The following is a 14,404-nucleotide window of genomic DNA, read 5'->3' as shown; positions in this document are numbered from 1 at the left end:
GGTACTTCTGTAATTACAGTTTAAACTTCATTGAAGATTGGATTCTATCGCTCGTCATTGCCTTCCAGCTTTCTTGGTGCAATTGGTGCTAACGTCAGTTGAGCCTTACGACGCTGTCTAAAGACAATCTTTTTATTATTTGGAAATAGAATATATTTGTCACCAAATAAACCCTCGCTGATGGATTGTCTTCTCGTCATCTTATTAACAACTTCTCTGTTTCGTTGTTGTGACTGTAGAAATGATGTGCAGAAAGTGTGGCATTAGAAGCAGTCCAGGAATTCAGTGCCCCTTCGGCCTCTGTTCGGAGATTAAATAAAGATGTCGGTACTGGAGTCGAACCAGATTTCGAGACATTTGTATAATAAAATTGTTATAATTCTTATTTGAAATCTTGACAGCATCGTTCGAATTATGCAGACTCTGAAGTAGTGAAATTGCATGAGGCATTCTTGTTGATGTGGAGGGGTCCCTTAAATTCCTACCAATATCTCCAAGTTCTTGTGTCTTGCTGGAACCGCCCGCACTTGTCTTCGGTTTTGTTGCGTGCATGATTTTTGCTGCTTGCCAGAGCAGTGTGCATCTTATGAATGGGACACACGATAGGATTGCGGAAAACAATAAGATCCCTAAAGTGACAGGAATTCTGATGTAAGCTCATATTTACAATTATTTCAGCTTTGCTCACACAGAAACTGTTTTGTGCTTTACCATTTTGTTATGAAACCTAAGACTGGTTGAGATGTCATCTGACTGACTTCTCTCCCTGTCTCTTCTACTTTGGTTGCTTCAAGATTTTCTCATCCAGTCTCGGCTGTTTTAACGAAATGGTAAACTTACACCAACTCGCCTGCGCCCTCACTGTGTTTTTGTTTTATGCTGTTCTATGCAAAACAGGACCTATATCCTATATTTGCAACCTGGAGACATTATTTTTGTGGCTGTGTCGTTTTTTTGTTGAAGTGTCAGTTTATCATGTTCTATTTCGTGTTTTTTTTTTTTTCTCTATGTGTCTGCTGTACATACATTGCTTGTGATTGGAGATCAAGAGGGCAGAAAATAAACTTTTTTTCTGTAGGTCTCATTGTTGTGAGGTGTTTTTATTTTTACAGCCCTGCCTGGGAGGGGGGGTCTTGTGCACAAAACCCTTCAGCGTGCATGTGTGAGTTATGAACACGAACCAACACTGTGTGTGAATCTTAGACACCAGGCATGTTTGGTGGACGGAAAGTAATTTATTTCCAGGTTCATTCACAGCACCCAGCATGCATCTACGTTTTGATGCATTAGCCGGATTCACGCTCCATGCAGTTGGTAAGTGTGTAAAGTGAAATTGCAAACGAACCACACAAAGTGTGGTGCGATTGAGAGTTGTAGTTTTGCGCTGTAGAAAGGCATGTCGAAGGAGATTAGCCTTAGGCCAGTGTACTGTATACAGCGCGAACACGTGGGTATTTCGCATTTGCGGCTGCCTGAGCGGGGAACGTGGATGTAGCGGGGACTGTGCATGGGCACTTTTTGCCGGGAAGGGGCACCAACAGCGACTGCTTTAAAACAACGAATTACTAAATGAATATACACTGAAAGATTTTTATGAGTGGGAGAGATAGTTGGATGCTAAGTAAATATATGAGGGCTCATGAGGTAAATCATATAAGGTTTATGGAACATAAGACAATGCAAACAAGGAAAAACTCGTATTTCTTCAATTGTAGAGGATGTGAAAAGGGGAGTGCATAACAATAAAGTAATAATATGGAACGATACGCACAAGAATTCTTGGATCTTGGTTTCTTCCCGGACGAAGTTTGCAGAAAACAGCAGATTCAAATGGAAAATATGCAAACTGTTTGTGGAAAATAACAAAAGTACAGGTACCAAATCAAGGTATTTCGTTTTGTTGCATACTTTATATTTTAGTTGAAAGCTCGCTGGCTTTGCGGTATAAGCTGAGTATATAATTACAATACAACTCAATTCACGGTTTTATGGAGTTTCGGTTTCGCTTTTCCTTATATGACTCTCGACACCAGTGCAGTTTTTTTCAATGCGCTCTGTGACCTGGCGCACCTGGGATCAGGGCTAATTTCACTTTCCAAACCAATCCAAACCGTCTTTTGCTCTTTCCCTGAAGTGGTGGATGGTGGATTTGAGTGAAGTGTTGCAAGTGGTGCTGGTGAATTTTGTATGAATTGGTCATGTGTGATTAACTGAATGGTTGGATAATAGTTATGACGTCCCTACACTTCCTGGCATTCCCTTTGCCGGGAAACGAAGATCAACTGAATGAAAGGTACGAGGAGACTTGGCATTGCTTTCGACACTGCGGGAAGTTAGGCCTAGGGTCCAGTGTTTGTTGAGCGTTCGCACTCCGAAATTCGCGAATCTATTCAATATTCGTTGTTCGGCGACTTCTTTTAAGGTGTTCGCGCGATTCAGCTTTGCTTTGACATACTTTTCTAATTCACGATAATCTGATTTCATAAAGCAGGGGAGGAACACTTTTGCGCATTCCCATGCTTGGTGCAAGTCGGCGGTCCTGTGTTCATATCTCCCATTTAGCTAATGAACTTGCGCTAGTAACTTATTGCGATTCGTGTGGGGTGAATCAGTAATCTTCGCATCCGTTCGTAGTCCGTGTGTACTGAGTAAAGTGTGTTACAAGCTCATTCGTATAATGAGGTTACTCGTTCGAATGATCGTGACGATAGCGTTATCCTATGTTTACGAAATACGTAACACAAATAACTGGTAGTAAATGCATGATCCGCACATTTCTCGAAGTCATCATAGCAGCACAGGACTGTGTCGTGTTTAGTTGTGACTGGACGAATGATTGACGACTTGATTGTCGAACAGTTGAAAAAGGTGAACGCCAAGTGCCGGCTAAAAGGAATTAAATTTTGGATCGTGTATGCGCCCAATCAAATGTGTTCACTAGAGATCGTATCAAGCCTAACAGCTCACACGAGAGCGTGCTTCCTTGCGTCATTGACAGACGCTGCTCTAAAGGTCGGGCTTTCTTCAGTGACGTGAAATTTGTTTTGAAGCACAGCAGACTACAGCTACAAGTTCATACAGCTAAATAATGGTTTTTTTATAGAATAATTCGAGGATGGGACTGTACCGCCATATATTTCACATCCATCCATGTCGCTTAGCAGGGTTCTTAGCAGGGTTTCTGAATAAATATTGATCTGAGATGCACTGCAGCGGGAGAGTGTTGTAATGTTCATAATATAATCTAACCCTCCCCCTCTCTCCCCCCAAACACACGCACACACCCTAAATAAAAGAGCCAATGAGTGTGTGTTTGAGACTCATGAAACAAGTGAGTCACCAATTGGATCACTTTAATTTTTTAATGATTGTCTAGGTTCTATTGCCACTCACAAATAACAAAGGCAACATACAATCTTTTTTATACAGGAGAAATGAATTGTGAATTTTTCAAGACAGAATAAACTATTAACACTTATTGATTCAAATAAACTCACAACTTTAAACTTTTACTTGCTACTGCAAGCTGTTTTGTTTTGTTCCTGAGGTGAGCCTTGCTTGAAAATATGTGTGATCTCTTTGGAGCAGGCCCAGTCAATGGTAGTATCTTGCACCAGAGAAGGGATGAACTCTTGTGTATACTGAATTCAACATGTTTTTTTCTTTTCACTTGCAGGTTGAGAGATGTAGCAGAAAAATTGCACCGTGGTGCCTATGCACCTCCTTCAGTGGTCAGCCACTTCAGAAACTCCAATGTTTTGCAGTGTGCTGTGGGGCCCTCCCACATAGCATTCCTTTTTGAGGTAGGTCTTCTGAAACCTCTGGGCATGCCTACTGTGTAAAGAGGCATGTCATTTGAGCCTGAATACCAGATTTTGAAGGTATTAAGGTTTTCTTGTGACGTGTGTGACTCTCTAGCTGAAGTAAGAGAGATAGGTTGGTTGTTATATTGCAAGAATACTGAAAGTGCCACAGAACAAGGACTAGAAAGAAGACAGTGTGCCACTCACAACTAAACTTTAATGTAAAAAACTGCAACACATGTACCTTCTTGTCGCAAGGAAAATGTACAGGCCTGCGTGCTTCTCGACCACATGCAGACACACATACGTTGGGCTTACAGACAGAGGCTTCAAGGAAAGGGAGGATGATTTATCGGTGAAAAGGGCATTGTTAGGACACTTGGCTGTGCATTGTCATAGGTGTGGTTGCAAGCCAAACCTGAATAGAACAAAGGTTCTAGAAAAGTATCAAAACTAAACCGAAAGAGATTTTCGAGGCTTTCAATATCAAATTCGTTGGTGAAACAAAATGCATCAGTACTCCGTCCTTACACTTATCGCACCAGGAGTTTGAACACATTGTGCCGTCCTTGCGATAAGAAGGCATGTATGATTTGTTTTTTCACACTTATGTTCAGTTGTTAATAGCACACCGCAGTGATGGAAGTGCTGCGCCATTTGTGCCATAAACGTGTCTGCTACATCTTGCACCAAAGTGCCATTTATTCTAATAATTGTGCCACACCTGCATCAAAATGGACAAAGCATAAATAAATATGATTTGTCGACTCTAATATTTAAAGAAGTAGGAGAAAAGGAAAATGGTATAACTAGGTATTGAAGAGTGTCTCTACTCAGCATTTAGTTTGTTTTATTTGAAGTCAAAGTACAGTCGAGGGCTCAAACACAAAGAAACACAAACGCATACTAAAAACGCAAGTCACGGGAGATTCGCTGCCCTTGATTCGTTTAGTCGATGAAAGACCACACACAGGAAGATTGATGTATGCCATAATGTCGCACTTTGACGCTGATTGGACCAATTGGCTTGTAGCAGCGGCTGCACTTTAAATTAAGGTGAAACAAAATATTGAGATTGCCCATCAACCGTGCAGGTTGGTTGATGTGCTGACATTGTCTAAATTCCCAGACAATGTCGACAATGTGAGGAGCTAAACGTTGCAAGAAAAAGTCCAAGGACACCTAATTACTTATGAGTTGTGACTGCGAAAGCATGAATGTCATTCTTCCACTTCCTTAGTTTTTGTGCAGCGTAATGGCGTGGACAGCCACGTTTCGCTACTGCTGAAGTAGCGGCCGACGGCCGAGCGCGCGCTCTCGTGAAGTGGCTGCGCCGCGCTGAGCTTGTCCGTGCCGCTTCTGGAGAGTTTGCCCGAGCGGGCTGTGCGGCCAGGCCCGCACCTCTTACCGGCGGCCGGGCCGCTGCATGCGCTGCGCCATCATGGAGAGGGCTTGGAACTATGCTGTGCGAGACCCGATGGGAGCCTTATTCCTTGATGACGTGCGCCAGCCAATGGGAGCCTATCCATCAGATTTCTGCTACAGACCACAGGCTTCGCTCCATTGGGACAGGGGAAGGTGCCGTTTGATACGGCTTCAGAGCTGGTGATGTCAATTCGCTCAATGGGACAGTTAATGCTTTCGCATTAAAAGATTGCCAAATTGTACGATGGCGGCTACTGTGATAACACAGAACCGGGGTCTTGTACTCCCGACTCCTGTCAAGTAATGAGCTAGACATGCATAATTTTTCAAATGATGCATTATGTATATTATATACATATCACATCATTTGAACAATTACGGAACTTTTTACAATTGTGAAAAAGACAGAAAGTTAAAGTGTGCGCAGCGCTGGCCGCACTTAATTTGTATTATGTACTTTAGTTTACCTCACAGTGTATTGTACTACATACCGTATTCCCATTGCGTCCCTCGGATGTTGGCTGTTGCTGTATTTTATTGTAGATCACTCGTACTGTGTTCATTATTTTTTACATGTTTCCGTAATTTGAATAGGCAATAAAAAGCTAGACGGTAAACAATTTTTTTTTGCATGACTTTTTAATTTGTGTTGGCATTTGTTTTTTTGGAAATTTATTCTTTTTAAGGAAAGTAGAACTTTGTGTAACAGAAAGGAAAATATGAGTCAGTTTCTCAATGTTGTTTAATACTTCTACCCATTACTCCTGACACACCCTTTTTGTATTTTCACTAACTCTTTTACTTCCTAATTTTTGGATGGATGGATGGATGGGTGATATTGGCTATGCTCTTTGTAACGGGTGGTAGCTTGCACCACCTAGCCTGAGAAAAGGCTTTCCTTCCCCCACTTAAATACCCAATTTCTTTTCCTCTACCTCCCTGCAACTATCACCGGGCCGGGGGCCTTTGTTGAATCGGGCAAATACAAAGGAAAAGAAAAAAGTAAAACGCACCCTGCCTTCTCTACCCGGCTAGAGAGTCGTCAATTTTCCTCTGGTCAAGCTGTTGGTGTTCTCCAGAAACCAGACCCACTGAGAGACAGGGTGGAGACTTTGGGCCGGAGCCGCGCGGGAGGGAGTCCCAATTTTCCTCTGTCCTCCCCGTCTCCAGTTGTGTTAGTTGCTTTTACCAATTTCAGTTTTCCCTAGTCTCCTTCCACCAATCCTCTAACCTCCTTTTTGTTACTTCAACTCTTTTATAATCCACCCTTCCATCTTTTCTACAGAAACCCAGGGCCCCCTCTACATCCGTTCTCCCTTCAGGGAGGGCAGGTTTAAGCCTTTTTGCACTTCAAAACCAGGTGTTCTATAGTTTCGCTCTCCATTCCACATATGCAACAAACTGTATCTATATGTTCGAATTTTGCCCTATAAGTCTTCATTCTTAGTACCCCAGTTCTGGCCTCAATTGGTAAAGAGCTCCCCCCCGAATTATCAAAGTTTCTTTCCTTTACCATTTTTTAGACCACCTGAGACTGGGTGGAAGAAACACGACGTCTCAACATTGCCAAATTGAGTCGTCGTCGTGTTTCTTCCAGCCAGTCTCAGGTGGTCTAAAAAATAGTAAACTTGCACCAGCTCGCCTACGCCCTAACTGTTTTTCCTTTCCTTATTTTTTGTTTTTGTAACCTATGCATAGTTACAGCCGATTTTTCCTGCATACTTCCTTCTTACATACATCTCTCTCTCTCCACATCCTTAACTCTGTTTTCTACTGACTTCGTTTCACTGCCCGCCTGTAAAAATTTGTTTCCGAGCTTTCGAATCTATTTTGTCCAATTAGTGTTCAAGCTTTTCATGTATAGGAACTTATATACCTTAGCTGCCCACCTCATCTGCTTCATATCAGTTAGCCTTTGGTCAAAGTTTACCTGCCTTGTTGCCTCTCTGCTCTCAAAGGATGTCCAACCCATGTCCCCCTGTACCCCCTCGTTTGGTGTGTTACCATGTGCTCCTAAAGCTAACCTGCCTACACTCCTTTGCCTTACCTTTAAGCTTGACTATACTTCAGATTTCATACACAAAACTGCATTACCGAAAGTCAACCCTAGTACACCATTACTCCTTTCCATACCCCCCTCATAACTTTGTATTTATCAAAGCTCCACAGTGCTTTGTATTTCATAATAGCCAAATTTCTTTTCCTCTCTTTATTATAATATATTCATGTTCAGTCAGATATTTTCTTCCCTCATTTAACCACACACCCAAATACTTGTACTTTTCTACATGTTCTATCACAGTGTCTTGCATCTCCAGAGGTTCCCCCTTTGCGTCGTTGTGAACTACTGGGTGTATCAAGGAGAGGCCAGGCTCTTTAAATCGACCGCAAAATTTGGTTTCTTAGCCTATCGCGCTACGACTTTGTGCAGCGTTGCCCACAGATGGTGCACCTTTTTTTGTAAAATTTGCAAAGAGCGAACTTACCTGAGGAAAAAGTAAAGAAAGAAAAAGGCTTAGCTCCTATGGAAACGCAGCCGCCACCGGTCTTCAAACAACGCGGCGCCGTTTCGCACAGGAGACAAGAGATGGCGCAACGAACGAGCATATGGCGCCAAGAGCAGGCGTCTTTAGCAGACAACCTTTTCGACTCAAAAGCGACGCGCATTCCGCAGGCGGCGACAGTCGCAGAAACAAAAAGAGGCGCAGTAACAACAAGGAACTGCAGTTTCTTGTCTGCTAAAAGCGCCAGCTCTCGGCTTCGTATGCTCGTTCATTGGCGGCAGTTGGCGTCGCAACTGCTTACGCCATCTCTTCTTTCGTGCGAAACGGCGCCGTGTTGTTTGAAGACCGGTGGCTTTCCTGCGTTTCCATAGGAGCTAAGCCTTTTCTTTTCTTTACTTTTTCCTCGGGTAAGTTCGCTCTTTGCAAATTTTACAAAAAAAAATGCACCATCTGTGGGCAACGCTGCACAAAGTCGTAGCGCGATAGGTTAAGAAACCGAATTTTGCGGTCGATTTAAAGAGCCTGGCCTCTCCTTGAATCACCCTGTAGTATCTCAGACTTGTTCCTACTGAAGTTTAGGCCTAAACCGTCCCCTTCCCCGGCACGAATTCTAATTACCGTATTTTCTGGACTATAGTCCGCACCCGGTGTATAGTCCGCAGAAGGAAATTTGGGGTCAAAAATAAAAGATTTTGCTTAGATAGCCCGCACCCGGTGCATAGCCCGCACCCGGTGCATAGTCCGCACCTGGTGCTTAGTCGACACGAAAATCTTCTCATAGACGGCACACGTTTACAAATGTCTGCTTTTTAGCTCACAATAAAGCCTATAATGTGCATAAATCATCATTAACATACACTTTCGTGCACAAAATCCGTCACGTCTCGTCATAATAAACAATCTTGAAAAACATAATTCCTGTATAGTCCGCACGCATAGATAGTCCGCACAGCCAGAAATTTCAACTTTTAAACATGTATAGTCCGCGGACTATAGCCCGAAAAATACGGTAGTCCCGCCATTGTCTGCTACAAGTACCATGTCATCTGCATACATCAGCCCTGGTAAAACTTGATTTACTTTTTTTTTCCCCTCCTTGTAAGATCAAATCCTAAATTGCATTGCTCTACTCTTTTTTCCATTTCACTAAGGTATATCATAAAGAGCAGGGGAGACAATGGGCAGCCTTGCCTAAGTCCTCTTTTTATTGCTGCTGGTTTTGTGGTTTTGGCTTCCCAAGTTATAACTACCTTGTTATCTGCATATATCTGTTCTGAATACTTAATAAAATTTTCATTTAGTTCATATCTTTTCAGTTTATCCCAGAGTTTTGTCTGATTCACATTGTTGTATGCTCTTTTGATGTCCAAAAATGCCAGTCATAATGGCCTTCACGTTGTCGTTGCTATCTCTATGCACTGCATGATTACGAATAAGTTATCCTCCAGTCTTCTATCTCTTTTGAGACCATTTTGGAGCTCTCCCAGTATCTGCTTCTCCTCTGCCCATTCTTTTCTTTACAGTCTGCGTAGCTATTCGGTAGATTACTGATGTTACTGTGATTGGTCGGTACAATTTGATACTGCCTTTGTCTCCCTTGCCCTTATATATTGGTCTCATCTGGCTTAGTTTCCAATCATTGAGGCACATCCCCTCCCATAATTATTTGGTCAATCTAAATAATTAATTATTATGGGAGGGGCACATCCCCTCCTGTAATAATTTGGTCTTAGCTTCAGTTTACTTATTTTGCCGAACATTTTAATCAGTCTCATTGGTATGCCATCTGGGGTTGTTGCAGTTCCAGCCGGGACCTTACCTTCTGCTTTATCCCATTCCCCAGCTGTTTCACTATACTTCTCATACTTCTCCTCTTGTGCTATGTTGTTGTTACTGTTCCCTAAAGCCTGATTTGGTTCCAGTTTCGAAAAAGCTGCTTCTATTGTATGTCTAATGTATTCTCGTGACTCTCTGCCCCCCCCCCCCAACCCCCACCCTTGTCCAATCCTGTGCGGTCAGTATCTGTTGACATTCCTCAGTTTTTTTTTTCCGTGGGCTTTAGTATGTTCCCAGAACCTTTTTGCGGCATTCCTATCATTTTAATTTATCTCTATCATCCACTGTGCTCCTGCCCCCCCAATTTTGGCCTGGGTTAATGCTGATGCCTCCCTCTTTGGCGTATATTCTCTATTGCCGCCTCCACTGCCTCTGTAGGGTGGCCGAGGACCATGTCAAGCTGGTTCATCAGCTTTTTTCTTTTGCCTGCCCTCATTTTTCGTTGAATGGGGAAATAAACTATTTTATTTGATTTGATGTGATCACTTAATTATGTCTGCTGCACGCCTCCGTACCACCTCTCATCAGCGCGCGCGCATGTCAAGCTTCAACGCTTTGCATCAAAGTGCCAGATGCAGCGGTTGACATAGTTGAGGCCTGGGTTAGCGCAATAAGCTCCGTAATTATGCTCAGTACTCTTCCAGGTTTACTTTTTTTAATTTTAATTATAGGTTGATCTTGCACTTTAAAAAATCTGCGCCGAGAAGAAAAAAGAAATGTGGGTCTATTTTTGAATAAATGGTAGTCAAGGTTGTTCCTGTGCGACCGTCGGTCGAAAGATCAGAAAACTTTGACCTTGCTCTGGTTCCAACGCTGCTAGGGAACAGTGTCACTTGCACAAGTGTAGGTTTTCATAATTAGGGGTGGTTGTCTTGCAGTTTATAATATTAAAGTTTCAAGTTTGGTAGGTTCATTAAACGGGGGGGACGCATTTTTGTTTATAGACGAGCTGTTTTTTGATGGCATTTGACAGAACTTATATCTACAGGCTAAAGAATCTACCGGCTGTAAAAGTGCGGAGGGGGGGAGAAGCTCTATTTCAAAACTAAAGTGCTGAGCTACGATTAATTTTTCGTAAATTGTTAAGTACCCATTGTAAATGGAACCTTCTCCGACTAGAGCCTTATTTCTAAAAAGAATGCTCTGTGTTCCTTTGGTACCCTATCTATTCTTATTACAAAATGTGATAAGTAAATATGCCCCAGGATTTAAAGAGGAACCCTCAGTCATTATCGAAGATGAACTCATTTAGCGATGCAGCCACTTTTTTTATTTTCAAGTTAAGTGCTAACAGATGTTAGCAGCTGCTCCAAAAGGATCAGTGACTGCTCCAAACCAATGTCTTGCCTGCCACAGAACCTGCTACAAAAGGTCAAGTGCCGCTTCCATCACTGATACTGTCTCCTGTTTAGTTTTTGTTCCCTGGCACTTTTAGTATTCTTCTCTAACTGGATTCTATTAAGAAGAAAGGGCAGATATTGCACACATTTGTACTTTGTGACAGGTGATCCTGAAAGATGTTTTTTTTTTATTGGCTTGTCAGCGTTTTAAAGTGTCAGATTGTTTGATCGAAGAGAGGTCAATGTTTGACCTTTCTTTTATTATTAATCAGCTTCTTGCATTTGAATAGAGGTGTTCATGCACTGTGCACTCTACTGCTTGTTTGTTGGCATGTCAAAATATCTATGAAAGTGATTACTAGGTAACTAACATAATTTGAAAGACCTCGGGACTAGAGTAAAATAAGAGGCAGCACCAACACTTTGTGTTTGTGGTGTCCCTTATCTTACCCAAGTCTCAGGGTTTCTCTTTGTTATGTTCAATTTACACCAGCTCGTTTGCACACTTATTTTTTGTTCATTACATAATTACTGTTCCTGCATTTGATTGGAGTTTTTTTCTATATGTTACGCAATTTTGGAGCAAAATCTTGCAAACCAAAGAGGTAGTTGTCAATGGAGATTTGTTCTATGTTACTTTTTGACCATTTTTCCCGAGTTTTCTGAGTTTTCAAGCTTGGAGGGCAACATAGCACATTCCCGCTATGAAAAGTGCAGACAAATTGCGGAGGCGGTCAAGCTGCTAGAAAGAACTTAAAGGCCGACTTACGAAACCATTTTCAGCAGGGTAGGGAAGTGCTCCCCAACGACCTTCGCTCCCTCCCCTCTCGCACTCCTTCGTCCTCCTCCCCTGAAAAGGGCGGGTCCGGAAGCTAGTCTCCGTGGAAAGGAGAAGGGGTTTCCTCCTCTGGGTGGCAAGGAGGAAACCTTTTCTCCCGCGGAAAATGGTTTTGTAGGTCGGCCTTTAATGGGGAACCTTGGCAGGCTATACTTTGTTTAGTCGCTTTGCTCTTTGGGAAATGTCTCGTCTTTTTGCGGACCGTCGAGGGCCACTTTAATGCTTTCAGATTTTTCAAACCTCTTAAATGCAGCCCTGTGTTGGTCACGATGTGATTACTGCTTGCTTCGATCATGTGATGCAAAAAGTGCAAGGAGGACTACTTTGCGGGTCCGTTTTTGCTCGGCCAGGGGGAGGGGGGGGGGGGGGGGGGGGGGTGTGTGGCTCGGGGGTAACTCTGTCCCATGCAGTCGAAGGTAGGGGGGAGGGGGGGGGGGGTGCAGTTGTGCACATTGAGCGCCATAAAGCCGTGTAGACAAGCTCCTCCTCTTCAGGAATGCCACAGAAAGTTGTTTCTGAGTAAAGTATGTAGCTGCACTTAAAGAGCTACTAGTCTGGCCACCCTTGATGGAAACCGCTTTGTTTTTTCGTCTCGACGTTTGGGTCGGGTCGGCGGCGATTTGAAACCGCCGGGGTAAAATGTTTTTTTGCCGATTAGTGTAAAGGTGGCAGTGCGACGGATATCTTCCAGAAGGTGTATAGGCATACCGAGACCGCTACCAGCGGACCACTTGGTTTCGGCGCGGAGCCGTTACCGTGGGGGCGATCAAGAAGCCCTTCCTCCGGAGCGCTCAACGACCCGTTAGGCCTACCAACCGGGCGTAGGGCGCAAGTGTTTTTTCGACACGGCGTGTCGGGGCACGGCTAAACGACGGAATCTGGCGGTGGTGGCTGGGGCGTCTCGGAAACCAGGCAAGGGAGACACCTAACATCATGACTCCACGGAGGAAAACAATGACAACCAGTCAAAGTCAAATGGAAAAGGCAAAGAAGAGGGGAAAGCGAGACAAGGCGTCAGTGGAGTGCGAAGGCTGTGAAAAATGGGTGGATATCAGCGAGACACCGTTCGAATCATGCACGGAGGCGGAGAACAGTACATACAAATGTAAGGAGTGCAAGGAAAATGAGGTGAGAAGAATCACCTTGGAGGAGGAGATCGAACGGCAAGTTAATGCCTTGAGAGAGGCAATGAGAGTGAAGCTGGAGGAGGCAAAGACAGAGAGAGCGGCCATAGAAAGTAGGATGTTGGCGAAGCTCGAAGAAGAGAGAACCTTGAGAATAGCGACGGAAGAGAAACTGAATGCAATAATGCAGGAGGAAAGGAACAAGAGAGAAAAATTAGGGGAGGTGTTTAATGAATGGATGAAGTCATGTGAACCAGAGCAAATGACGGTCAACGGGGCTGAAAACGCGCCGCAACAGCTGGAACCGAGAAACGGGGTCAAAGAAAAGATGACATACCACACAGACGGGAAAGAGACAGTTAGCTTTTCCCAAGAACGGACGGGAAGTGGAGATCTGGATAAGGAGCAGGGGAGACAGACGACTGGAGGCCAAACAGAAAGAAGCCAGCACAGGAACTACAAGGAGGCCCTCATGAGGCAGAGAGCAGACCCAGATGACGGGACAAAGAAACAGGACAAAGAGAAGAAGGTGGACAAGAGAGTCTTAGTGGTAGGGGACACCAATGCCTTCAAGATAAAGAGAGCCACACTGAAGGTGGTAGATTACGACAAGAAAGTTCACTTTGCAACTAAGCCGGGAGCACAACTGAGAGAGTCACTCGAGAGAGCAGAGAGGGATGGGAAAATATGGAATGCAGAGGCAGGAGTGGTGGTCATACATGCGGGAGTGACAGACGTGCAAGGCGAAGAATCGGTGGAAGAAATGGCAGCGGAGCTAGGGAAACGGCTTGAGGACTGGACCACGAGAGCCCCGAAACATTCTTTTATGGTGTATGAAGTCCCAGAAATCAAAGACAAGGGGGACCCACTCAAAGAGAGGTGCGCCAAGTGGAACAGGCTATCAAGAGAGATCAGCCAGCAGCTGGGACCGAGGGTGGAGGTGGTAAAGAACACAGGAACGGGAAACGACATGGAAGATGGCTGCTACAACAGAGATGCGGCAATTGAAGAGGGACAAGCACTGGGTAACAGACTAAAGAGTTTTTTAGGACTGAAATGCAAGGGGAAAAGCGTGACACCGATGAAAAGGCGACAGGAAAGAATGGAAGGCAGGCTGACTCTGGACCAGAGACTACAGCGACTCGAGGAACAACTCCAGAGGATGTGTCCCCCACAGGGACATGCCCACTAAGAAGAGAAAGTAGGAGGGATGGTGCCTGCAAAAACACGAGAGGCGGAAAACACAAAAAGGCACCTGACCGGGAAAGAAGGAAAAACAGACGAGCAAAAAAGAAAAAGAGGGAAGTGAAGATTGCCTTTTTAAACCTACAGGGAGGAAGGAAAGCAGGAAAATGGGAAGAGGCCTTTCAGATGTTACAAGATGATAAGATTGGAATGTTCGCAGTCACAGAAACCCACCTCAGAGATGAAGAAAGACCCCCGGATTGCGAAGGGCTTTTTTGGGATGGGGTAAACAGAAAGGACAGTGAGAGAAGGGGAGGGGGGGTAGGATGCTTTAGCGGGCCAGGCTGGC

At 44.1% G+C, this 14,404-nt stretch overlaps 2 protein-coding genes across 18 annotated transcripts in view; both read left to right on the top strand.

Moving 5' to 3' along the window:
* The first annotated feature begins 2,069 nt into the window (after positions 1 to 2,069).
* LOC8053552 (E3 ubiquitin-protein ligase UBR5) overlaps positions 2,070 to 14,404 on the top strand; it is an 86,052-nt gene continuing 73,717 nt past the window's right edge. For 12 of the 17 annotated variants that reach the window (XM_040502254.2, XM_029993098.4, XM_040502256.2 and 9 more), the window contains exons 1-2: positions 2,111 to 2,293; positions 3,677 to 3,803. In XM_040502254.2, the coding sequence (XP_040358188.1) occupies positions 2,232 to 2,293; positions 3,677 to 3,803 (189 nt within the window). In that variant the 5' untranslated portion in view covers positions 2,111 to 2,231. Of the gene's footprint in view, positions 2,294 to 3,676; positions 3,804 to 14,404 lie in introns of all 17 variants that reach the window. The other 5 variants (XM_029993099.3, XM_040502253.1, XM_029993097.4 and 2 more) reach the window with 3 other exon arrangements.
* LOC121047193 lies at positions 12,355 to 14,162 on the top strand. The gene has a single exon (XM_040502257.2). The coding sequence runs from the start codon at positions 12,680 to 12,682 to the stop codon at positions 14,060 to 14,062; it is 1,383 nt and encodes a 460-aa protein (XP_040358191.1). The 5' UTR covers positions 12,355 to 12,679; the 3' UTR covers positions 14,063 to 14,162.

This window comes from Ixodes scapularis, unplaced genomic scaffold, assembly GCF_016920785.2.
Source record: "Ixodes scapularis isolate PalLabHiFi unplaced genomic scaffold, ASM1692078v2 PGA_scaffold2__306_contigs__length_199485367, whole genome shotgun sequence".
NCBI classification, from domain to species: domain Eukaryota; kingdom Metazoa; phylum Arthropoda; class Arachnida; order Ixodida; family Ixodidae; genus Ixodes; species Ixodes scapularis.
This window is presented reverse-complemented; position numbering and strand designations above follow the sequence as displayed.